Source organism: Polyergus mexicanus, unplaced genomic scaffold (assembly GCF_030449975.1).
Source record: "Polyergus mexicanus isolate NDT 795.1 unplaced genomic scaffold, iyPolMexi1.0 SCAF_9, whole genome shotgun sequence".
Lineage (NCBI taxonomy): Eukaryota > Metazoa > Arthropoda > Insecta > Hymenoptera > Formicidae > Polyergus > Polyergus mexicanus.
Genome location: NW_027223329.1, coordinates 5,918,122 through 5,945,093, shown reverse-complemented (window position 1 = coordinate 5,945,093; position 26,972 = coordinate 5,918,122). Strand labels below are relative to the sequence as shown.

Genomic DNA, 26,972 nt, shown 5'->3' with positions numbered 1-26,972 from the left:
AGCTCTCGGAATTCGGTTTTGCGATTCGGATCGGATCTAGTGATCAATCTCCCGGTGTTCTCAAGGTTCTCGGTGACCACAAGGACTTTATCAATCCGAAATCGATCATCGAAATACGTTTGAGTGAGAATATTTGCGAAGTGTGGCTCGGACCAGAGTGAGTGCGCGTGGATTCTAACTGTTCTTCCCGACACCCCCCGAAACCAGAAACTCCTCGGGTACTTTATCAAACATTTTTTGATCCTTTGAGCCGGATCGGTGGGTGCGGTAACGAACATATCTGTATGCGGACTTAGAAATTCGCGTGTGTGCTTTCCACGTGCTACCGGCGAAAGTTCGAGAACGATCCGCGTCGTGCTCTCTCTCTCGCTCTGACTTCCGTCGGGCTCGCCAGTTCGTGCGTGTTCTGCGACGCTCGGACGGAATCGGTCGCTCGGTGAGTGATCGTCGTTCATCGTGGCCCGTAGTGCTCTTTCACTCTCTCTCTCTCTCCGACTTCCGTCGCTCTCGGTTGTTCGTGCGTATTCGGCGACGCTCGTTCGGATTCGGGCGCTTGGCAACGGATCTCCGCGACGCGTAAGGCGTTCTCTCTAGCTCCCGTAGCTACGCGGTGCTTTGACTCACCCTCTCCACGGCCATCTTGTGAGTCTCGTGCGCGGAATACGGACCTCTCATTTTCACCTTCGAAGACGCACGGCTCATCGGACACTCTCTCTTCAGTGAAGTTAATCAATTGGAAATCACCGGATAAAACAAGCATAACTCATCATGTCCAATCTCGAAGCGAAATTCTCTCTGCAGCTGAATCGGTACACCTACATCAAATCGGTGGCTCTCGAGTGTAAGGAATCGACGTTCCCCACTCTCCAAATGCAAATGCTCAGGGTGAAACTCGACCTTATAGACAACAACTAGCAAAAGTTTGAAGCAACTCACGAGCGAATGGCGGAATCCAAGGCTGAGCTCCTCCTGGATCACGAGTACTTTAAAAAAAAAGGTGTACGATCAGTGTCTCTTATATTATGCTGACGCAAAAGCCGCATCGCTCACGCAGATTGAAGAAAAGGAACGGACTCATCCTCTCTCGAGCTCGCAACTAGCCAACCTCTCAATTGGCGGCAGACATCAGCGCGACGGCATCATCCGGAGATCACTCTTCCACAGTTCTTGGGTGATTTCTCAGCGTGGAGGCCGTTCCACGACTTATTCTTATCATTAGTTGGAAGGAATGCTGACATATCCAACGTTGAGAAAATGCATTATCTCCGGACCAGCCTCATGGGCGAAGCGGCTCAACTCATCTCCAACTTGCCAGTGTCGGAGGATTCATTCGCCTCCGCTTGGGACTTGCTGGTCAGTCGCTTTGAAAACAAGCGGCTTCTAATTTCGGCACAGGTGGATAGATTATTCCACACTAAGACCATCTCACAGTGGTCCGCCAAGGAGCTCAACACCCTCCTCAACACCACAACGGAAGCGCTTAATACCTTGGAGTCTTTCGGAGTCCCTGTTCATCACTGGAATCATCTCTTGGTTCACCTCACTGTCCAACGACTCGACCTAAGCACCCGAGATGCATGGGAAGTCAAGCTTGGCTCCATTACGGACCTCCCATCATACAAGGACATTCGCACATTTTTCACCGGCCGCGTTTGCGCCATGAAAAGCATGGAATTCGGAAAGTTGAGCGTCTCTCCAGCGGACAATCCAGCGTCCCCGGCATTACGAAACAGCAGCAAACCGTCGACGGCCACCGCTCATGTGGCCATCTTACCCCCCTCCGGGACTTCGGAAACCTCCGGATGTGCACTGTGCTCTGGCCCTTATTACATCGTCTCTAGTCCTCGTTTCAGAGATATGTCTCCTCATCTGCGGCGCAACATCGTAATCGACCGTCGCCTCTGCTTTAATTGTTTGGGCAGGCATAAAGCACTCGCCTGTCAGAACTCAAAGAGGTGCAGAGAATGCGGCAACAAGCATCATACCATGATACACATGAAGGGTCAACCGCCTCCACATCCTCCGGTCAGCTACACAAGGCAAGGTAACCTCTTCGACCGCAGCCCCACAGACGTCGGCGCCAGCCTCACCAATTAAGAGCACTACATCAGCGGCTTCGGAGTGACTCACGCACGCAGTCCTCGCTCCATGTCACTAGGTAATTCTCACTCGTCCGGCAGTTTTACTTACTACTTGTTGCGCTATCATCCGATCACCTTGCGGCTCGCCTCACTCGGTCAGGATGCTCATCGATCCCGGATCTGAACTCACCTTTGCTTCCGGGCAACTAGTTTGCGGATCCAGATTTCCTCACCCCCGGACCCATAGATTTAATCCTCGGTGCCGACTCCTACGGACTGTTTATCCATCCCGACATCATTAAAGGATGGGAGGAGGAGCCCATCGCTCAACACACTATTTTTGGATGGATTGTTCTCGGTCCGACCTCTACACCATCGGCCACAGCTCATAGTTCTCATCATGTCGCGATGGATCATGAGCTTCACGACCTTCTCACGAAGTTCTGGATTCAAGAAGAGGTTCCCTCATTCTCTACAACTTAGCTCAATCCTGATGAAGAGGAGTGTGAAACTCATTTCAAGGACACTCATTCTCGAAATAGTGCTGGGCGTAATGTCGTACGGCTCTTCCTCAAGTTACAGGCAAGCCAACTGGTGGAGTCGCGAGCAACTGCTCAACGTTGCCTGCAACGGCGCATTTCAACGGATCCGACTTATCAGAATCTGTACTCATCATTCATTCGGGAGTACGAAGAGCTTCAGCACATGATCAGGGTTCCTTCTTCCACTCCAGAACCATCACTGATGTTCTACCTTCCTCACCATGGAGTCCTTAAGGATGACAGTATCACCACCAAATTAAGAGTGGTATGCGACGGGTCCAGCCTCACCAGCACGGGATCTTCTCTCAACGACATTCTGCACACGGGTGCGAACCTCCAACCAGACATCTCAGATATCTTACTCTGGGTGCGACGACACCGGTACATCTTTATCACGGATCTCACCAAGATGTTCCGCCAAATTCAGGTTCATCCAGACGATTGGGATCTTCAACGGATCCTCTGGGTCGACGATTAGCTTAACATCATCCCGTATCAACTCACGACGGTCACGTATGGCACCCGATCAGCTCCCTTCTTAGCTTTTCGCGTCCTCCTTCAACTTGTCGAAGACGAAGGTAGAAACTACCCCTTGGCGGTCCCCCTTCTCCTCAAGGACAGGTATGTGTACGACATCTGCAGTGGTGCTGACACTCTTCCGGAGCTGATCTCTATCGCTCACCAACTGGTAAACCTCTGCAAGGCGGGCGGCTTTCCTCTGGCGAAGTGGCAGAGTAATCATCCGGAGCTATTCCAGGCTATCTCTATGGACGGCGCCGCAGTAGAGCCTCACTCGTTTGATAACACTCAGGGTAAGATTTTGGGACTCACATGGCAGCCTCACTCAGATCAGTTCGTCTTCCAGAGCAAGGCCTCCAACCGGTCCGGTATCACCAAACGGACCATACTATCGGAAGTAGCACAACTGTTTGATCCTTTGGGATTCTTATCTCCGGTAATCATCAGAGCGAAGACGCTCCTCCAGGAACTGTGGCTGGAAAAGGTCGGCTGGAATGACTGTCTCTCACCGTAACTTCGAGATCGGTGGACGCACTTCCGTTCAGAGCTGTCTGACCTGACTTCCATCACGATTCCTCGGTGGAGGTCTCTCACGCCGTCAGCCACGGTCGAGCTTCATGGATTTTCGGATGCTTCGCAATTTGCCATGGCGGCTGCAGTTTACATCAAGGTCACACCTCACACGACAGAGCCAATCATCACACTGGTGTGCGCCAAAACCAAGGTTGCACCTTTTAAAAGGCTCACCATTCCCCGGCTGGAACTCACGGCGACGGTTCTACTCTCTCGTCTTATCAGCTATATTCAACGAACCCTAGAACTCGCGGAGATACCATTCTACCCGTGGACGGACTCTTCAGTATCGCTCACCTGGATCAACAGTCATCCCTCTCGCTGGAAAGATTTCGTTCGGAATCGAGTGGCGGCAATTCAAGAACGCGTACCTCAGGGCCATTGGCGGTTTATTCCCGGCAAGGAGAATCCAGCAGACTATGCTACTCGCGGTCTCTCTTCCGCGTAACTCTCTCGGCATCATCTTTGGTGGAACGGTCCCTCGTGGCTAGTACAGTCTCCTCAACATTGGCCAAGCATGGTATCACAGCTAGATTCGGCGGCGACTATTGAGGAGCGGCCCGGGCTTCTTCTCACCTCCTCAACAGTAAGGCAACACCACCTCTAGGAGTTCCTCTATCGTTACTCATCACTCACACGGCTCCTTCGGATTACGGCTCACTGTCAACGGTGTTGCGCGATCCTCAAAGGTATACCACAATCCTCTCTGGCCACACCTCTCATACCTGCAGATCTGGAAGTTTCACGACTATATTGGATTCGGTCAGTTCAAACGGCGTACTTCTCATCGGAACTGACAACCATTTCAAGCGGATCATACTTGTCAAGGTCTCATCCTCTCGCCAAGTTTACGGCCTTCATCGATCATTCGGGCATCCTCAGAGTCGGAGGCCGGCTCAAGCACTCTCAATTGGACCCGAAATGCAAGCACCCAGCCATCTTGCCACGGGATTCATATCTGTCTTGAATCATTATATCGGACGCTCATCTAAGAACTCATCACGGCGGAATTCAAGTAACCTTGACATATCTTCGCCAGGCTTACTGGATCGTTGGTGGCCGAACTCCAGTAAGATCTCACATTCTCCGCTGCGTTTGGTGTGCTCGACAACGTGGCGTAAGGGCACAGCAACTCTTGGGTCAACTGCCATCATCTCGCATTACGTCATCTCGTCCCTTCCTCAACACAAGGGTTGAATACGCCGGCCCCCTCACTCTCAAAACTTGGCGAGGACGAGGGGCTAAGTGTCACAAGGGCTAGTTAGCTATTTTTGTTTGCTTCTCAACTTCGGCGGTTCATCTAGAGGCAGTGACGGACTACTCAACAGAAGGATTCATCGCGGGAGTGGTGCACTTGGTCACAGTATAATTGGACACGGTGCAAATGGACACGTTACAAATGGACACGAGATTTTGCACACGGTTCAATTAGACACAGTGTAATTGGAGACAGTAATTTAGGATACAGTAGCTTTTGGACACATAAGAATATATGCATCGTTTACTTGGACACTGCTCAATTGGACACTGTTCATTTGGACACCGTTCGTTTGGACACAGAAAGATGCGCACCGTTCATTTGACACCGTTCGTTTGGACACCGTTATTTGCCCACCGTTCGTTTGGACACCGTTCATTTGCCCACCGTTCGTTTGGACACCGTTATTTGCCCACCGTTCGTTTGGACACCGTTCATTTGCCCACCGTTCGTTTGGACACCGTTCGTTTGGACACCAAAATTTGATTTAAATTATACGACGTAATCCACACCAAATTTTTGTTTTAAATAAGAAATAGGTTTGGGTTAGGTTATATCTTCCGGAAGTGGAGCCCCCCCGCAGGGGGGGCGGAACCCACTGTATCCATGCATGACATCCAAATATGCGAAAGGCTAAACAAAGTGCTAAAAGCAATGTAAAATTAATGACATCAGTATCAGAGATATATAAGTATGAATATATTTTATTTTGACAGATATTATAACCTTCAAATGTATCTCCTTTTCACGATTTCATATTTTACATAGATTTACCAGTATAAAGTGTTATAAGAATACTGATTATATTTTCCCAAAATGATTTTTATTTCTCTCCATCTGTTACATATTCAAACAAACAGTGCGCATGTTTCTGTGTACAAATGAACGGTGTCCAAACGAACGGTGGGCAAATGAACGGTGTCCAAACGAACGGTGGGCAAATGAACGGTGTCCAAACGAACGGTGGGCAAATGAACGGTGTCCAAACGAACAGTGGGCAAATGAACGGTGTCCAAACGAACGGTGGGCAAATGAACGGTGTCCAAACGAACGGTGGGCAAATAACGGTGTCCAAACGAACGGTGTCCAAATGAACGGTGCGCATCTTTCTGTGTCCAAACGAACGGTGTCCAAATGAACAGTGTCCAATTGAGCGGTGTCCAAGTAAACGATGCGTATTTTCTTATGTGACCAAAAGCTACTGTATCCAAAATTACTGTGTCCGATTGAACCGTGTGCAAAATCTCGTGTCCATTTGTAACGTGTCCATTTGCACCGTGTCCAATTGTACTGTGTCCAAGTGAAGGCCACTCAGGACAGCATACCTTATGACTTTATCCCTATCTAAAAATGGCGCTGAAACCACGTAGCGAAACTATAATACAGGTCGCTACTGACAAGAACACGATAGGCGTGATAAAGGCAGAAGAAACGATACCAGGAATATTCGTAGGTAATTGTCTAGTAGAACCTACAAATTATCTATGTGCAGCCAGCATTCTAAATACAACGGATAACAATCGAAATGCTAATGCCGCAAGTAAGTATAGAGGAAATCAAACGAAGTGAAACAGAAGAAATTAACGTAATACTAACGCCAAAGAAAGAGGAAGTAACTCCGCGTAGTGAAAAAGTATTACGATTATTACGTACACAACATTTAAATAAAGAAGAAAAGAAAACGATAATGGAAATCTGCAAGGATTTTAGCGACGTGATGCATATCGAAGGAGAACCACTGACTTGCACAGATACCGTCGCGCATAAGATTGCAACACAAGCAGATAGCTTACCGGTCAACGTACGGCCTTATCGCCTGCCGGAGAAGCATAAAGAGGAAGTAAATCGACAAGTCCGAGAAATGTTAAGAAATAAAATAATCCGACCAAGCACGAGTCAGTGGAACGCACCGTTATTGGTAGTCCCTAAGAAAGCCGATGCGTCAGGAAAACCGAAATTACGAGTAGTCGTAGATTTCAGAAAATTAAATGATCTAACTATAGGAGATTCATTTCCCCTACCGAATATAACTGATATATTAGATCAGCTGGGAAACGCCAAGTACTTTACAACACTGGATTTAGCATCCGGATACCACCAAATTCCGATGGAAGAAGGCGACAAAGGCAAAACTACTTTTTCCACACCTCACGGGCATTACGAATACAATAGAATGCCCTTTGGATTAAAAAATGCGCCAGCCACATTTCAAAGGCTAATGAATTCAATACTGATAGGCATACAAGGAATAAAATGCTTGGTATACTTAGATGACATTGTAATCTACGGAGCGAGCTTACAAGATCATAACAAGAGACTCATCGAAGTCCTACGAAGATTGCGAGAAAATAAGCTTAAGCTACAGCCTGATAAATGCGAATTCCTACGAAAAGAAGTGACATATCTAGGTCATATAATTACGGAAAACGGAATATCGCCGGATCCATCTAAACTGGAAGCTGTGAGAAATTTCCCGACGCCTAGAAAAGTAAAAAATATCCAAGCCTTTATAGGATTAGCCGGATATTATAGAAAATTTATTGAAAATTTCTCAAAGATTGCGAAACCACTAACGAAGCTAACGAAAAAGGAAAATAAATTCGAGTGGACTCAGGAACAACAACAAGCATTCGAAATGCTTAAAGAAAAATTAATGACGGCACCCTTATTAAAATATCCAGATTTTGAAAAGGAATTCATAGTAACAACCGATGCATCAGACTATGCAATCGGAGCGATATTATCGCAAGGAAAAATAGGCCAGGATCAACCAATAGCCTATGCCAGTCGAATACTAGCAAAAGCCGAACAAAACTACAATACGACCGAAAAGGAACTATTAGCAATAGTATGGGCCGTTAAACATTTTCGACCGTACTTATACGGGACAAAATTTACGATAGTCACAGACCATAAATCGCTCGTATGGTTATTTAATGTAACCGACCCTGGATCTCGATTAATTAGATGGAGGCTAAAATTAGAAGAATATGATTACGAGATCATACACAAGGCCGGGACAGCGAACAGAAACGCTGACGCACTAAGTCGACACGTGGCGGATATCAACAGCGTCGAGGAGGATGAGAGCCCCGACATGAAGATAACGCGAGAATACACGGAAGACGAGAAGCGACGCATCCTATACGAATATCACGATGCACCTGTGGGAGGGCATCAAGGAAAAGAACGCACGATTAATCGAATTCGCCTAATGCACAACTGGCGAGGATTGACAAAAGATGTCGAAGACTATATAACAAAATGCGAATTTTGTCAAAAAAACAAATTATCGCGAAAATTTAAGGCACCGCTAATAATAACGGACACTGCCGACAAACCTTTTGAAAAATGTGCTTTAGATATCGTAGGTCCACTAACGATTACTAATAATGAAAATAAATATATTTTAACGTTCCAAGATAATCTAACAAAATTTAGTAAAGCAATCCCGATACCGAACCAGAAAGCCGCGACAATCGCAAAAGAATTCGCGACAAAAATAATCTTTGAACACGGTATCCCAGAAAAAATATTAACGGATCAAGGAACAAATTTTTTAAGCGAAATATTTAAAAACACATGTAAATTGTTAAAAATCGAAAAGATTCAAACAACCGCGTATCATCCGGAAAGCAACGGAGCGCTAGAACGATCTCACCGAACGCTAGCCGAATACCTCCGACATTATATAAATGCCGATCAAACGGATTGGGACGAATGGATTCCCTACGCGATGTTTACATATAATACAACACCGCACACGGCGACAGGGTTCACACCTTTCGAATTAATTTACGGGCACCGGGCAACATTACCGACGACATTGTCGCAACCGCCTAAGCCTACGTATACATACGATGATTACGCGCAAGAATTAAAAGAAAAATTACGCGCCACACAGCAAGTCGCAAAAGAGCATCTAAGAAATGAAAAAATAAAAACCAAAGAAAACTATGATAAAAAGACGAAAGAAATTAAACTTAAGGTAGGAGAAAAAGTCCTCTTGTACGACGAAACAGTTCGCCGAGGACGATCAAAGAAATTGGACTCCCTATGGACCGGACCCTACACAATAATCGAAAAGAATTCGGAAGTGAACTACACGATAAAAAGGGGAAGGAAAACCATACGCATAACCGACATAACCGTCCACATAACCGTCCACATAAACCGACTGAAACCGTTCATCGAAAATTAAAAAAGCAGGAGGAAGAAGGATAAGAAAAAAGAAAAACGCATGAATAAAATAAAAATAGAATAGATGATAAGGAAAACAAAAAACAAAAATTAAAGAAGTTCCTACCTTAATGTCTTCCACGACCACGTTCAGCACCGCGACCCAGATTCCACTCCCGCATAGCCTGAAGGAGGGCCTGACCACGACCCACAGGATGAGGCTCAGGGTTAAGGAAACGACCGCGACCCACAAAACGAGGCGCCGGATCCCAACGGAACTCAAGTCCGCGACTTCGATTGATATGGGGCGGTGGCGCGTCCACAGGCACTTCCGGCACAAACGCAACGTCACGATCGACCACCAAATCTGGAAGACCCAGCAAGTCGACCTCGCGAACAAGCGCGGGCGCCGAGAGTTGATCGCGAAAGGAACGAGCAAAATGGTCCGACAAGTCTGGCACGTCCACTAAAGGATGTTGACCCCTAACAGAAGCCTGAGCAGCGCTAAAGAACAGCTCGTGGCAGTTAGGAGCCATAACAAAAAAAAAAACTTCTGCACAACACCAATCGTATATAACGCTCGTAAAAAACGACAGGATGACGTCGAAAGACAGACTGAATAAAAGAATGAATAAATAGCCTGGAGAGGGCTAGGTAAAACAAAAGTAGCTGCATATGCATCCAGAGAAAAAAGGAAGTGCACCGCATGATTCTAAGAAAATATTATAATATAATACAAAGCTTTCTATTACAGGAGTCTTATTGCATGGAGCACCTGCAAGGAAACCAAACCCGATACCCAAGGAGAAATAAAAGAATTTAAATATGGACCGGGTATCTATTTCGAAAAATTGGCTAAGATAAACCAATCAAATCCACATGGAAAATGGTGATAAAACTAGACATCGCCGCAATGGACCATTGACATGAACAATTGAAAAACTATATGGCACAGACGAGAGCTCTATGCTACGATAAACCATTGCAAATAAAAACGAAAAAAACCTGCCACAACCTGCTACAAATAGCAGAAAAGGACAGAGAACAAGCAGAAAAACTGCTGAAACGTCTGAAAATCGCGTACCAAGCACAGGAAGACAAAACGAGGGTTAATCGACGGTCTAGGAACGATAGCCAAAACACTCTTCGGCACAATGGACGCAGACGACGAAAAAATTATAAAAGTACAATTAAATCTCATGCAGAGAAATCAGCAAACGCTGCAACACGCGATGAAAAATCAGATTAAAATATTAAACGCAACAATTGCACATGTGGATAATGTTGAGAAAATTCTGCAAGAAAATGAAGAACAATTTTTAAATATAACAGAGAAGATGCGACAAGCCTGGATACAAGCAGAAGTCGGCTATGGACAACGAGAAGATCTCGACGAACACTTTATAATATTAAATGCCATAATAAAAGACCTAACAAACGATCTTACGGACATTATTGCGCATCTGACTAACGCGAAAGGAGGAGTAATCGACATAAGATTACTACCCATAGAAAGCATCCTAGAGAACTTCAAGGAAACAGCATAAATACCGCAGGGAACACACTTCCCATTTCAAATATCCGCAGAAAATTGGAGAACAATCGAAAAGTTCTTAACAATTAGCGCCTATTACGATAATACAAATATATTTATGATTATAAATTCCGCTAATCACATACCCCGAGTATGAAATAATAAAGGCAATCCCACTACCTACGCACAAATATAACAATACATTTATATTTATAGAGGTAAATCAACCAATAATAGCGATAGACGTAGATAGTGAACATATTTTACGCCTGACGAAAACGATCTAAATAAATGCGTGCGAAACAATGATCAATATGTTTGCGAACAGAATTATCCCGTACATCATTTAGACGAAGGAGCGCTATGCGAAGTACAAGCATATGTACAATTAGAAACATACACAAACAATTGTAATATTCGACACAACTCATGGTTATACTCTACACGAGCAAACCAACCGATCGAAATAACGTGCAAAAACGACGCAACGCGAAAAATAGAAATAAAAGGAAGCGGACAGATCACATTAAAAGAAAAATGTAAACTAACAACACAAGACGTCATAATACGGACAAAAAAGCCCGCGATAACAACGATCGTACAGACAAAGCTACCAGACTACAATCTTATGATAACACACAACGAACGAAACGAAAAAACATTGGACAAAATTAGACCGATAAAATTGCGAAAAGTCATTAGAAACCCGACAGAATTAAGGGACCTAAGCGAAAGACTTGACGAAATAAACGAAGACTTAAATAACAATTATTTCCCTACTAACGGACACATTATATATCCCGTAGCTTCAAGTTGCACAGGAATAACAATAATAATAATAATTACTATAATAGCAATTATATACGCTAAGAAAAAATGTAAGACGGAAAATAAAAATTTATCAGAAACTAACATAAATCCGATGTGCAAACCGAAAATAATTCAAGAGCACATCTACGGCACCGCAAGCGGATCGAATAGAACAGCTGAGATAGAAACCGACACCGCGATAACTAACACTGCGATGTTATATTAAAATAAAATAAATATAAGAAACAATTGTAAAATGCGAAAAATGTATAGCGAAAAAATATGTAGACGAAAATTCACGTATAGTTAATTTTCTTTTTCCAAAGGGGAAGGGATACGACCAATTTCTTAATATATTAAAGAATAAAACAATAAAGTGACACGGAAAAGTGTAAGAAAGAGCTGAGTAAAGCAAAGCATTTGAATTAGAAAAGAGATCAAGGAAAATTAGGAAAGAGTAAAGTAATAAAAGAATATTAATAAAATAAAAGTAAGATACATGACTAAAGAGAAGGAAGTCACGGTCAAGTTCTTGGAAGCTGAGTAAGCATTTGACGAGACAGACTGACAAGTGGAGCACGAGACATGCTCCGGTCAGGGACACCACACTCCTCCCCAATCAACGACCTAATTAATTAAGAGATATAATAAGCGCGAGAAGCACCTCGCGAGACTACTCGCTGACTACTCGCTCGCTCAATATTATCGAAGTACCGTACGTATCGCGCCCGACTATTATAATCGCGAATAAGTGAAAGTGTATTAAATCTTGCAAAATATACTAAATTATACCTAACGTCCGGGAGTGTCTTATTTCGAGCGTGGATCCTAATCCTTTGGGCGTACAAATCCCAAAAGACCTCTTCCTTAGCGGCTAGAGGCACAACAGCACGTTGCCTTTAGAAAAGTCTACAAAGCTCTCGGATTCGGTTTTGCGATTCGGATGGGATCTAGTGATCAATTTCCCGGTGTTCTCAAGGTTCTCGGTGACCACAAGGACTTTATCAATCGGAAATCGATCATCGAAATACGTTTGAGTGAGAATATTTGCGAAGTGCGGCTCGGACCAGAGTGAGTGCGCGTGGATTTTAACTGTTCTTCCCGACACCCCCCGAAACCAGAAACTCCTCGAGTACTTTATCAAACACTAACAATTATGGAAGCGTGTAAAATCGGTGAAAACGAAATGCATCTAAGATGTGACAATTATGGACGAATGTATGAGTAGTGTATCTAGGCCGGTTCTAAGCCATGGTCCTCTGAGGGGGGGTGAGGGGTGAGGGGAAACCGGCGGGGGAGGGGGGTGACGTCACGGGGAGGGGGGTGACGTCACGGGGGAGGGGGTGACGTCACGGGGGAGGGGGGTGACGTCACGGGGAGGGGGGGTGACGTCACGGGGGAGGGGGTTGACGTCACGGGTGGGAATGCCGTCGGGGGGGGTGACGTCACGGGTGTGAGTATGACGTCACGGGGGTACGAAATCACGGGGGTGGGAATGACGTCATGGGATGGGAATGACGTCACGGGGGTGACCGCGGCGGAACGGTAGGCGCGGGGTCCGCGGAGAGGGGAGGGGACCGCGGCGGAACGGTAGGCGCGGGGTCCGCGGAGAGGGGGAGGGGACCGCGGCGGAACGGTAGGCGCGGGATCCGCGGAGAGGGGGAGAGGACCGCGGCGGAACGGTAGGCGCGGGATCCGCGGGAAAGAGGGAACGCGAAGGTACGATGCCGCTTGTAGGTGTGGCAATGGTGTTGGAAAAGGATGACGTTCGCGGGAGAAAGAGATAAAGAGAGATAGCGCGAGGCATGCATATACCGATGAGATAGCGCGAGGCATGCATGTAGGAAAAGGAAAGAAGAAGGTGTAGAAATAATTGATGCTTTAATTACAATAATAATAATAATAATAATTTATTTCATAATTGTGTGTATATTACAATGTGTGTGTGTGTGTGTGTGTGTGTGTTAAAATAAAAATAAAAATAATAAAAATAAAAATAATAATAATAAAAATAATAATAATAAAAAAATATATATATATATATATATATATAGGCGGCGCTCCTTCTGAAACAGAAAAATATTAAATATTAAAAATTAAATTTATATTAATATAATATTTTTTTAAATAGATACTTATATTATCCTCCTGGAGCCGCAAGCTCTTCCTCCCAATCCTCCTCCCAATCCTCCTCCACCTCTTCCTCTAAATTTTCTTCCACATCTGACACCTCTTCCTCTTCCTCTTCCTCCGGCTCCCAATTCTCCTCTTCTTCGTACGGCTCCAAGCCGAAAAGAGGCCGTAAATAAAAAATGTCTTCGTATTGCGTTGGGTGCACGCATGCACACTCGCGGGCTTCGCGAGTGTCACCCCACAAGCTTGCGTGCGCCCAACGCAAATTTCCTCTCATCCACCGCATGTATCGGCGGTGGATGACATCAATTTGCACGAACTGAAATATATTATTAATTAATACATATCACACATAATGTCGCACACACATACCAAAACACTGAACACTACTTACCAGATTAAGACGAAACATTTTTATTCGTCGTTCTTTAAGTCACTCACTTCTGACTGTCAAACACTTTGTGACGAACATAACGGGATAGACATTGTCTCAAACATTTTATAGTAGGAGATGTATCACTTACGAAGAACGCTTACTCTCAGCTCTTGATAAGAAAACAAAAGTTAGCATGTTTTCACGAGCAAATATCTAAAGCCTTTTAAATATGAATAATATATTATAATATGTAAACCACTATCGAACGACTATCGAATGGCCATTGAACGGCTATCGAACGGCTTTGAACGGCTATCGAACGGCTTTGAACGGCTTTGAACGACTATTGAACGGCTAATGAACGACAAAACAATTATTTATACACCATTCAAATATTTAAAGTCTATGTGCATGTACTGAAATGTAACATCCGTAGCCTGATAAGGTGGCTGACGCCGCTATCTAACGTCACGTACTGAAATTTAATACTCGCATACTGGGATATGAAAGAGGAAAAGGGAAGAATAAGAGAGAATAAAATATATTTTAACAGTAGTTTATTCTAAATAATGTTTGGGTGAATCTTTATGATGATTCGTCCACCAATTGAATATTTTAAATACATTTTGTAAAGCGCAATTTTTCAAATGTTTTTCACAGCGCATAGTATTAGTAACATCTAGCTTATTTAACGAAGTGATATCTTCATAATCCGCATCCAAGGTCTCAATAATAACGTCGTTTCTCGCATCATCGTCAAGTATATCGACCAACCATTCTCGTTTTTCGCATCCTTTAACGTACACGATAGGAGATGCTCCATCTTCCTCTTCCGTCGCACCCATCACAGCTCTCGTAATCAAACGCCTAGCGAAGCTGTATGGAATGTTTCCATCCTCCCATTGAAGTCCATGGTGATGTCCGATTAGCCATGAAGCTTGACATCTCTCAGATTTTGTAAGCGCACGCCATGGTACGGGACTTGCAAAAAAGTAATGAGAGAGAACATATCCATTTCTCAATATCGCTACTTCCTTCACAACAAAGTTTCTCCCGATAATGAATCCCTGCAGATCCACAAACGTTCGCGCGATCATGCTGATAATATTACCGTACGATTACAAGAACGATGTACGACTGTTGCCGATCGCCAAAATCTCAATCTTTATATATTTTGACATTGGAGGGGATATTTGCTGATTTAGGTAATTTTACGAACTACGTTGGTCAATGGGCAATATTCGACAACGCGATCGTGTAAGATGAGACAATAGGCGGTAGTATTTGTCGGTATATCCTCCTTGCACTCAAACTCTAATCTCACGTCCACGGTGGAATTTTTGACAGACTCGTTTTGTCGCGAGCAATCGATAACTGCGAGAGGACCGCAATGTAGAAATTTTGAAATGTTTAATAGCACATCATCATTATCACACCTGTAATAAGATTTGCGAAAACGAGAGTACATATCGAATAAGAGGGCGAATCTATTTTTATCGAAATCTAAATTCAAATCATCGTAGGGATAAAATTCCGAGTTTAGATAGAGTTTAACGTTGGTCAATTTGCAGTCGTCGAATGTAGTAATATCTTTTGACACAGCATTTTTTCTACCAGTCTGCAGCGCAAAGATCACGTATCGCGGCTTCTCCAGCTGAGAGGCGGCTTTCACGGTCCACGAATGCTTGGTCGTATTATGCAATAGAGGAAATTCGTATAGATCCCAAGAGCGAAAACTGATATTCAAGTATCGCCCGCTTTCCAACGCGCGCAGCAAGGATAGTTTATTGATCTCGCTCAATATTACATGTGGCATACGCCATTGTATCTTGAATAATTCGATATCAGCTTCAGTCGAAGCATGTCCAAATATGCAATTGTTGTCGTTGCGCGAACGTATCAGAATTAATTCGTGACGAGCGTTGATCACAATTCGCTTATAATCTTCGCAAAAACCCAATAGTATATTTAGCGGCACGCAAAAATTGAAGTAAGATTCAACAGCATTATGTGACATATTCCACGCAGCATTCCCCAAGATTTTACCTTTCTCGGTTGTTAGAGAGATATAGTTTTTAATCGTGGAAGTTATTCCAACGTTTCTGTTGCGGTCAATCTCCACACCGTCGAGTTCATATCGAAGTTCATCAAACATGAACGCGACACAATTGTTTCCCAATACCACTCTTCCCTCTTCAGCTACTTTACGCACCATCAACTTTCCTTCGACGTATAGAAAACTTTCACATGGTAACGTGTACAAATCTTGATGCTGTATCGGTATCCGTATCTCGTCGCTATATCCAAGCGTTGTGTTGGCGTATGGATTGTACGTATGAGTCTCAATCTTGATGATACGGTCGTCAAAGATCGGCTCATCTCCGATATTCAAGATGTCAATCATATTGTTATGTATTTCGTACGACGAATCCCAACGATTTTAAAAACTCGCGATTCAACGCGCTGAGCTTCTTTTTAGCGTAACCAGATATCTGATTATTGTCAAACGATACAGCAGCCACTCGCCTTCTCGCAAAAATATTGTCCCTCGCAAAGATATTGTCTCTCGCGTCCTCCGTGCTTCCGTTCAACACAAGCATTTCATTTGTCAAAGGCTTTATTTTTGCCGCCGCCGTATATGCAATCTTACGGTAATTTCCTCTCCTCGAAAATCGAGCAAATGTCCTTTTTGATCAACAATGCGTATCGTTAAATCAGTAATGCTCCGTGCGACGATCGGTAGATAAATGATCTGTGCTGGCGTTTCCGATATTTTATATCCTGGCGGCACGCTCGGTGAAAATTCATGTATCGTGTGTACGCGCTTGTCATTGCTGTACGCGCCAGTGGTTACGCTGCATTCTATACGAATAATATTTACGCTAATAATATTTATTGGTACATCCGATTCGTGCCATTTCCGAGGCTGTAATATACGATTCGACGAGAATCCCAACAACGATCCAACGTTGCCCGGTTTACTAAAATTTATTCTATAGACACATTTGATTTCACTTTTTAGCGTATTATGATTAGCGCGAAGCGTTATTGGATATTCATCGTGTTCTTCGTCATCAACAATATCGTTGGAATCAACTACGCGTCGATGTCGTAAAATTGCATGTCGGAGATATTCGTTTATAGCGTGTAATTCGTACGATCCCTCAGGAATCGTAATTTCCTTATCGTCGTTATCAAAATAAAATTTATTATTTCAAGAATTCACGTTCGATATCGTATGATACGTTTCAAAGTCCGTTAAACCAAGCTCGTAATCGCCATCGTCTAAATCTATAGCTGGAAAGTAACTTACAGCAAGCGCGCTACTCTTGCCGGTCAACGTAAGTGTAAGTGACATGCTGGAAAACTGTCAAACGAATACTGAGTTGCGATGGTGAATTGTCAGGCTTTAAATTTATATCGATCATCGACCGTTTGAAGAAATCCAAGACACAATTGTCCACAAATACTTTGATTATAATTTTGATAGGCCGTGTGATTGTATTCTATATTTGCAACATTCTGTCCAAAATATCGCACTAATTCCTTGGGTGGTCGCAGATTTCCAAAACTATCGAAATATACTACACGATCTCCCCTCTTTGCATACGCAACCCAATGAGTACCGGAACCATCGACCTCATCCAAATTGACGATACCGCTCTCATTTCGTCGTACACCGTTTATCGGTAAATTATTGCGCATGAAAACACCTCTAAAAAATTGTATACGCATACGTCTTGCAAGCTGTTCCAATTGTACATTGGTTGTTACACCGGCAGGCATTTTTATTTTGACATTTTTTTTTTCTTGGCTGCTGTTGAGAACCCTCGTCCACGCTTGTATGGAGCGAGATAAAGTCCGTGACCTTCCATGGCGCGATTATGACGCTGCATTTCTTCGAGCTGACGTTGCGTCGCCTTGCTATCGTTCACCGCCTTCGCGATTCCCGCTGCTCCGCCAGCCAACGAACCGAGAACTCCCAATAATGGTAAAGTTGGTAAGATACCACCGCGCTTCGCTATAGGAAGTATTCGTTTTTTCGCAGTCTTTTTCTTCATCGATGATTTTTTTGTTTTCAGCCCCATACCGAATTTTGTCTTTGCCTTCATAGCCGCCCAAACAGCTGTAGCGGCTGCTCTTTCGCCAAGAGTCGAATCTCTCGCGGTAATACGCGTTTGCGCTTTCGTAGCGAGTATATTATCCGCAACGTGTCGTTGACCAAGATCGTTGCTTCGGGAATAAGCTATGTCGTGCTCGCGACACGCGGCATCCAATGGATTGATACCTCGATCGCCTCTAGCCAATCGTGTTTCTAAATGAGTTCCTGGTCCGCAAAACTGATAGCCTGGAATATGTAATTCGATAGGAAGTGCGTTTATCGCACGATTTAACAAACCGTTACCTCTTATAATTTTTGCTGACATTTGTCACAATTTTTTATTAACGGTGTTGGACCGTCGAAATGTGTTTGTTGCCACGACAAATTATAATGTCGCGTGCATCGACGATACTGTTGAACCTCTGAGTCAGCTTTTATATGTTCGGGAAGCTTGTTCCACAATTGTTCCACGTAGCTACCAAAGTCTCGCAGTAAAACAATCTTGGAGATAATCTGTAACTGCTCGGTGGTAAGCTCGAGAATATCGCTGTCAACCGATAGAAGAAGAAACATTTTTGAGACTAAGCGGTTTCGATTCGGTGCGCCTCTATAAATAGGGCCCCGATGACTCATTTTCCAAAATCTGATTTGAGATTTGCGAGAGCAGACATGCGGTTCGCGCGACAAGCGACGATAATCAAAGTGATAAATTTTGACGATAAAACACGAGTAATGTCCGAGAAAGAAATACGCAAGCATGGAAACATGCTGCCGACTACTATACGCGGTATCATTTGCGGTCCTTCGAATTGCGGTAAAACTAACGTGTTGATAAGTTTGATAGAAAGTCCACACGGTGTACATTTCGAGAATGTGTACGTATATTCGAAATCGCTTCAACAACCGAAATATCGATACTTGGAAAATTTGCTATTATCGATCGATGAAATTGGCTATTTTACATTCTCTAATAATAGTGACGTTATTCCACCGAGCGAGGCGCTTCCGAATTCCATTTTTATCTTTGACGACGTGGCGTGCGATAAGCAAGATACGATAAGAGAGTACTTTGCAATGGGTCGACACTCGAGCGTCGACTGTTTCTATCTTTGTCAAACGTATGCCAAGATACCCAAGCATCTTATACGGGACAATGCAAATTTACTGATTTTATTTAAACAAGATGGTACAAACTTGAAACATGTAAACAACGATCATGTAAATACTGACATGTCTTACAGCGATTTTCGCGCATTCTGTCAGAAATGTTGGCAACACAAGTATGGATTTGTAGTGATTGATAAAGACAGTTTACAGACTAATGGAAGATATCGAAAAGGATTTAACGATTTTGCAATACCCTAAAGTGGTTAGTCGCTATCGATACATCGATCGAGCAACATGACGACGACGATTGACAGTGACGATCGTGAGAAGATTGCGAGAGAGATTGTAAAAACGAGCGAATCAATCCGCAAAAAATATCGTTCTTTAAAAACCGGTCAAATGGAGGAAGACGTCGCATTGGAGAGGCACTTTAAACCAATTATCAAACCTCTAAAACAACTTGTCGAAAATACAATCAATGTGGAATCTAATGAAGCGAAAATCGAACCATCGAGTATGCTCGAAGACAAGCATCTGAAAAAAGAGTCTGGAACAAAGCGAACAAGGTCAAATATATCATTGAACGGTTCGCTAATAACTTCTACTCCAAATCAATCGAAACGTAAGCGAATGAAACAATTATCGAATGTGATTACTTCTACTCCGATAAAAGATGTACAATCGAGTCAAATATTGTACGAAAGATCGTCTCCGTATGTGGAAGAAGTTTTCGAAACCATGCCTGAAACGCTTGTGACATCGGTTCAACATCTGCTACAAACGTCCGAGGGTCAAAATACATTGCGCACACATCTGGGTCCACTAGGACAAAAATATGTTGGAGCTATTTTGAGTCAAGATAAAAATAATAGTATGGATTATGTTTACGGTGTTAAATTTTGCAACGAAGGAATGATGCTTGGTGATCAAATTTTTGATGTGGATAAAGATGACAATATAATTATCGGTGGAATAAGATATGTGGGAACACCAGGTCTCTATGAGTTGATTTTCAAGAGAATACCCGACGGTGATGTATACAATGATGATGATAAAATTAAATACAAAAATATATTACTGGCAACAAATGCACATAGACGTGGCAATGATATGCGTAATCCAGTGTTAAGTAACAAGGGATACAAGTATAAAAATATAATAGCACCATTAATCTCTATTAAAAATATAATAGCGCCTGGAAAAAAAGCTGGAAGAGGTATAAACATACCGCGCGCTATGACGTTAAACGATAATAAGATCGATTACGTGCATTGGAATGATCCCAACGAGTTGGTAGATCGCTTGCGATTGCTGGAAGCTTCGCGTCAAGCCGGCAACAATGCCCACGACAATGAAATATTATCAATTATCGAGGAACTTTGCGAAGCTGGCCTTATTATAAATTAATCTATGTGTCGGCGAAACGAGTCAGTCTGTCATTATTGTTTGTATCGAAATGTCGATTAATAAATTTGGATTATCGTTGGGAACACCCAACAACTCATACTATCAATGGAATGGATTACTAAGAAATTACGTGCGCGATAACGCTCTGTGTCTGACAGCCTCCGGCTTTGACGCAAGGTCGCGCAAGATACGACGCGTAGCGCAACCGGAAGATGATACTGATGCAGCAAACAAACAGTACGTGGAAATACGTGTCAAGCTTTTGGAAGACAGACAGGAAGAACTTGAGAAAAAAATAATCACGCTCGAGACGAATGTGCAAACGCTGCAAATAATGATGGATGAGATGCAGAAAATGCTTCGGTATGCAACTCACACGCAGACTACATCTAATTCAGCGCATGAGAAGAAAGATATATAAAGAATATATGTGGAGGAATTATCTCGTTATTGCAAATTATGCCTCGATCAAATATGTCGCAAAAGATCTCTGAAAAACAGCTGCTCGTGGAAGAATTGCATGCTCCAGCGAGAAAAAATTTCCCACGTAGACGTGTCATAGTACGAGGATACGACGATCTGTGGCAGGCGGACGTGGTCGAGATGCGTCCATATGCACGATTCAACAAAGGTTACAACTATATACTCACAGTTATCGATGTGTTGAGCAAGTATGCGTGGGCTGTACCGCTCAAGAGCAAGAGTGGAAACGAGACGGCTGATGCTATCGCAAAGATAATTCGAGACGATGGAAGATGTCCGAAAAATTTTCAAACCGACAGAGGAAAAGAATTTTACAACACAAATGTACAGAAACTCGTGAAGAAACACAGCATTAATCATTATTAAACGTACTCTATCATGAAAGCCTCGGTCGTGGAACGATTTAACCGAACGTTAAAGAGCAATATGTGGAAAATGTTTACGTTTAATGGAAATTACAAGTGGATCGACGCGTTGTCCCGGCTCGTTAGAGAGTACAATGCGCGAAAACATCGCACTATCGGCATGAGACCTATCGATGTTACCCCCGCGATCGCCGATAAACTTTTAAATACGGTATACAACAACGTAAAGATTGCGGCACCAGCAAGATTCAAAGTAAGCGATCCGGTACGCGTGAGTAAATTCAAGACCATCTTTGACAAAGGTTATACGCCAAATTGGTCAACCGAAGTGTTTAAGATCGTTAAAGTGCAGAAAACTAATCCCGTGACCTATGTACTCAAAGATTCGCGCGGAAATTCCGTCGCCGGCGGATTTTACGAATACGAGTTACAACGCGTTGCCAATCCCGACATACATCTCGTGGAAAAGGTAATACGCAAAAAGGGCGATGAGGTTTATGTGAAATGGCTGGGATTTGATGCAACGCACAATTCTTGGATACATAAAAATAATATATTATAAATATGTTAACAATAATACATAATATTAAAGATATTTTACAAATATATAAACAAAATTGTACACTTTATAAAATATACATATAATTTACAATAAATATACATATAATTTTAATTTACAATAAATATACAATTTTTATTTACAATAAATATACATGATTTTTATTTACAACGGTATTTTGTAATGTCCCCACGGTAGCGTGTCGGTGGTTTCGGGTACGATATACCGCTTGTCATCGTACGGACTTAGAGCAATTTTTGTCTCGCGAATAGTGTATACTTCGTGTAATTTAGATCTTATACAAGACTGCTGACGCGTCATTTCAATCTCTTCGTTCAAACACCGCGTGTAATCGTTGAACGTTATCGTTCTCGCGACGACGTTACTCTTGACACCTTTTACCTTTTTGGTGTCTTTTTTACCATCTACTCGCAACGCGTACATTTTTGCCCTAAGCCCGACGAATTCGGTCATGATGGCGCCATTATTTTCATCCTTCATTAAACCCGGTATCTTTTTATTCGCGAGCGGTATACCGTACACATTGTCCACCGCATAAGCGCTGGTATCGAATCTGTCAACGTTGCACTTTATATTCTCATATACATCTTCACACTCGATGTGATATATGAGACTGTCGGTGTCGGTGTACATGACTTTACATTTCTCTCGATACATAGGTATCATATAATTGTGGTGAAACTCGTACAAACATATCTTGGATATGTCGAGTATACACATACCCACGTAGATTGGTTTATTAAATTTCACCTCGAGATTGCGCAATTCAACGGCGATCAGATTCTCCGAAAACACGCTTCTACTATGAAAATTTGGTTTTGCGATCATTGCCTCTGCGCCATATCTTCCATCCCAATGTGTCACGAGCTTAATATTAACGTGATTGCGCACATTTTCCATCGTTTTGCCAAATACCGCATTATTCATTAATTTATATAAATTTTTTTCAAAATCATTTTTCGCGAGTGTTCGGAATTGTGTATTCAGTTCGATATAACTGTGAAGCCATGGAGATTGCGAAAACTGTAATATTCGATGTATTTTTGTAACGCGAAGTCCGTGTCGCGTGCATTGCTGCAGGTTGCGGTAATGTATTACGTAACATTTCTTATCGTATAAGGTTGCGAGCAGCTTATCCTGCCGCTTACCAGGTGGTTTGTCGCGTGTCGGGCAAAACGGTAGATCAGTGTGCGCATCGTGAACACGTTGCGGATACTCGAGATCGACTTCAAGGATGTAGCCTATAGGCGAATCGAGCGCGATCGATGATGTATCAAAATCGGATACGTCGTCGACCCATCGAAAATCTGCATAGGGCAAGGGTTGGCACATTGCCCATCCGTACAAATTATTTACATCAAAGTAGGTAAGATACGTTGAAGGTTTTGATGGGTCGTACGACTGCATATACTTACTATTAGCATGTGCGTATCTGTTGGAACATTGACTCAAACCACCGCGTATTCCGCGTTTGATAAATAAAACCATGTCGATATCCGTAAGCAATTCGAATGTAATATTTGTATGCTTCAACATGGCATCCCACGTATATCCGGGAAGAGTATAGTAATACGCAGGGTCGAGCCCATAACTTTTAATACAACTCTCGCGGAAATTTTCAAAAATGTCTGCTAATAACAAGACATCAATTTTGAGATACAAGTCGCTATATTCGCCCAGCGTTCGAATGGAGAACCGCTCCCACACGTTCTCGGCGTGCGCGTAATCGCTCTCGGATATCGTGTCACCGGTCAAGGAACTGTAAAATGATTCGCGCGGCGGTAAACACGTATCTTGCAACCTGTCGACGCAGTCAATATATTCGTATGGAAAGACGCCCTTCCGTGTTAATAAATTGAAATTGTCATTCGATAAATTTTGAAATTCAGATTTTAAAATTTTGAGTTTGTCTTTATTCAAGAATGATGCCAATTTATCGAGACTAGCTGTGAGAAATATATACGAATCGATAAAACGCAATTTAATATGATGTTTTGATTTCTCTTCGGTAAGATTAACATTTTTCGTAAATGATATATATTTTTCCTTTGTTATTGGAAGTAACTCGATTCCCCCTTCGAATGCTGTAGCTATTTCCTTGATAATGAAGTGCGCGTCGTAACCGGATAAATTATGAAAAACGATTGGAATGCAAAAAGAATCTTTATAATTTAGATTACAATTTGAATGCGCGGGACCTCTGTATCGCCCGGTCAGATGGCAATGATCGCGTACGCGTGTATCGTCTTGTACAAATGGTTTCTCGCAAATGTGGCATTGTGTCGCGCTATGAAAATTTTCACATTCATCAGATGTTAAATTTACCATGGGGACATTAGCTGATAAAATACTTTTTACACGCAGTGCTAAATTTTTAAGTTCTTCGACGAACCATGATATGCAATCGATATCGCGACGAGAATGATACGCGGATAACGAATCATCGTACAAACAATGTACATAATATGCTAAGCTAAATACTTTGTGATTTTGGTAGTTTCTCTCTTCCTCCGTGTTCTCTAAAACACACTCCAGATCGGCGTACACGACGAAAGGAAGCCGCTCCTTCCGATTATAGTTGGTGAACGTGAGCCACTTGTCCTTATCGCTCGGTAATCGGATAGCGCACTCGTTCATCTCGCGACAGTCCACCGTATGTGATTGTAACTTGTTGTTCGAGCCAAAGTAGTGCAAACATCTGTAAAAGAAATAATTTTTAATTTTTGTTCAAAGATTTCTTTAATATAATTTATTAAATATATACGTACCGATCGCAGATATATTTCTTGTGTTCTTTTTTGCTCAATTGCAAGCTCACGAGGCGGGATAGATTCTTGATCCACGCGAAATGTCCAACGTTGTTGTCTTCCACGTACAACAGGTTGACGTGTTTGTCTTTTTTTAGCTCACTCAGACGTATCGGGACAATGTTCTTTTCCTCGATACTATATACATTGATTGAGATATTGTTGGCATGTTCGAATTTTTTAATTTGATTCACATTCACTGGAAACTCAATGTCCTGGAGATTCAGCACTGTCGTGTAATGCGGGTACGAAGATTCCCGATAAACATGATCTTCAGCTGGGTATAGAGCGGCAACCACAGACCACGCGAAACACGCATTGTCATTAGATTGCACGTTGATTACTGCTCTCTTCATCGTTATTTCTCGCGGTAATTTTATGTGACATCCCGCGCGCAATGGATTATATTTATTTATATTTACATTTAAATCGAGTATTCGCGATAATGCCCACCCGCTATCGCGTTCTTGAAATTCTTCGAGCGATGCTAGAGTGGGCTCGACAACGCGCCGCTCGTACCATTCGCGTAAATCGGATGTGCGAAAGAGTTCATAGTTTCTCGTATTGATACTTTTATTTGCACGTTTATCACCCGTCACAAATTCACCATTGAACACTGTATTAATTTTCACATTAAAGTGTTTTTTCAGCATGGTTTGCACGTGTTCGAGCACAATGTCTTTAGCATCCTCGAAAAATTGACGAGGCTCGATGTGATTATGATTTATAACCGCACCAGTCAATATGCGGCTCTCGAACGCCGTATCGATCTCTCGCCAAATCAATCCGTGTTGCCGCGTGCTGCATCCTGCACCCGCGTGTACAAAACGTGTGCGTAACGAGTTCTTCAATCCCTCGAGTCGTGCAATTCGGGCAATCAGCGATTGTCGAATCCCAATCGATAATCGTGGGCGTTTGATTCGACTTTGCCCTTCTAATGATTCGATATATTCGTCGCATCGTTGCTCCCATGCAACGTACTCCTCTATCGAATTCACCCTTGCAGATTGCTCGCGTAGATTTCGTTCGGCATTGTTTTCCGCCATATTTCCAAATTTATACAAAAAATTTTTGCTAACAAGATGTGCTTTTTAACAGCTCTTGTCTCGGTTGGCGAAAATACTGACAGGGTGTGCCTCTTTACCATGATTTTATATTCTATCTTGATGTCTCTTTCCATCATGTGTATCTAAATCTTTATTTCGCGATTTGTCACATACATTTTGGCTAATGTCGATTATTGCATTTTGTCGTCTAGAGATGATGTCAAATCCCAGATGTATCGCAAAAGTTTCAAATTACATGCAGCTGCCCAATGTTAGTGCAATTTAATCGTGAGGATTATCCTTATATTTTAGAATTTTGTCATGTTTTGACACGCGCGTTTGAAATCTGATATCTATAGGCGATGTCATCGCGAAGCAGCCGCACATCGGCGCTTGCAAATTTTATATTAAAATTGAAAAAAATATCGCGTCATCAATAATCCCCCACCACATTGCAATTTTGAAACGCTAATACATATTTTAAATATGTTCAATACGTTCAGTATTGCATCAACCACTTGTGTGAAAGGTTCATATAAAAATGTATCCCACTGAAGGAAGCCGCATGAATTATTACGTTCCGATTCAAGATGTTGATGAAACTTCACCGTGTAAGAAGAAATGTAACAAGTAAGTTTTAATTAACTTGAATATTTTTTATACTTTTTAAATATTTTTTATACTTTTTAAATATTTATATAAATAATGTAGGTTTTATTTAAAACAGATATTTATTATAAGGGAATATATAGAATATAAGAATGTAGTACAACTCTTAACTGACGGCGAAGGACTGACTGACGCTCGCTGCTTCTCGCCTGTTTATGCCCCGAGATTAAGCTGCTCGTCTGTTTATGCCCGGAGATTAAAAGACGTCGATCGAAGAGTAGTGTTTATCTTTTCGGACTCGCGGCCACCCTGTGATCTAGCCGCATACGTCAAAATAAAGATTGCGCACGCGATAACAAAAATCTCTCTTAGCGGCGACTCGCTAAAGGATTAGTTACTGCTTTATGATCTAGCCGCAATATCGACATGCGATACTACGCATATCGGTACATATAATACGT

At 42.7% G+C, this 26,972-nt stretch overlaps 3 protein-coding genes across 3 annotated transcripts in view; 2 read left to right on the top strand and 1 right to left on the bottom strand.

The window, feature by feature from the left end:
- Positions 1–26,972, bottom strand: part of Cow (Proteoglycan Cow) — a 759,293-nt gene that overhangs the window by 553,292 nt on the left and 179,029 nt on the right. The gene's annotated exons all lie outside the window — the stretch shown is intronic.
- Positions 1,255–2,097, top strand: LOC138936530 (uncharacterized). Its single transcript, XM_070301970.1, has one exon. It carries the CDS (start codon positions 1,255–1,257, stop codon positions 2,095–2,097), a length of 843 nt encoding a protein of 280 aa, XP_070158071.1.
- LOC138936529 (uncharacterized) lies at positions 2,149–3,656 on the top strand. The gene is made up of 4 exons (XM_070301969.1): positions 2,149–2,158; positions 2,305–2,540; positions 2,664–3,050; positions 3,102–3,656. The coding sequence occupies exons 1-4, from the start codon at positions 2,149–2,151 to the stop codon at positions 3,654–3,656; spliced, it is 1,188 nt and encodes a 395-aa protein (XP_070158070.1).

Bases quoted from the DNA above. Each gene is read 5' to 3' on its own strand.
- LOC138936530 (XM_070301970.1), top strand. From the start codon at position 1,255: ATGCATTATCTCCGGACCAGCCTCATGGGCGAAGCGGCTCAACTCATC.
- LOC138936529 (XM_070301969.1), top strand. The intron at 2,541-2,663 runs GTTCCCTCATTC...CTCAAGTTACAG, and splicing joins AGTTCTGGATTCAAGAAGAG to GCAAGCCAACTGGTGGAGTC. The intron at 3,051-3,101 runs GTTCATCCAGAC...GTCGACGATTAG, and splicing joins AGATGTTCCGCCAAATTCAG to CTTAACATCATCCCGTATCA.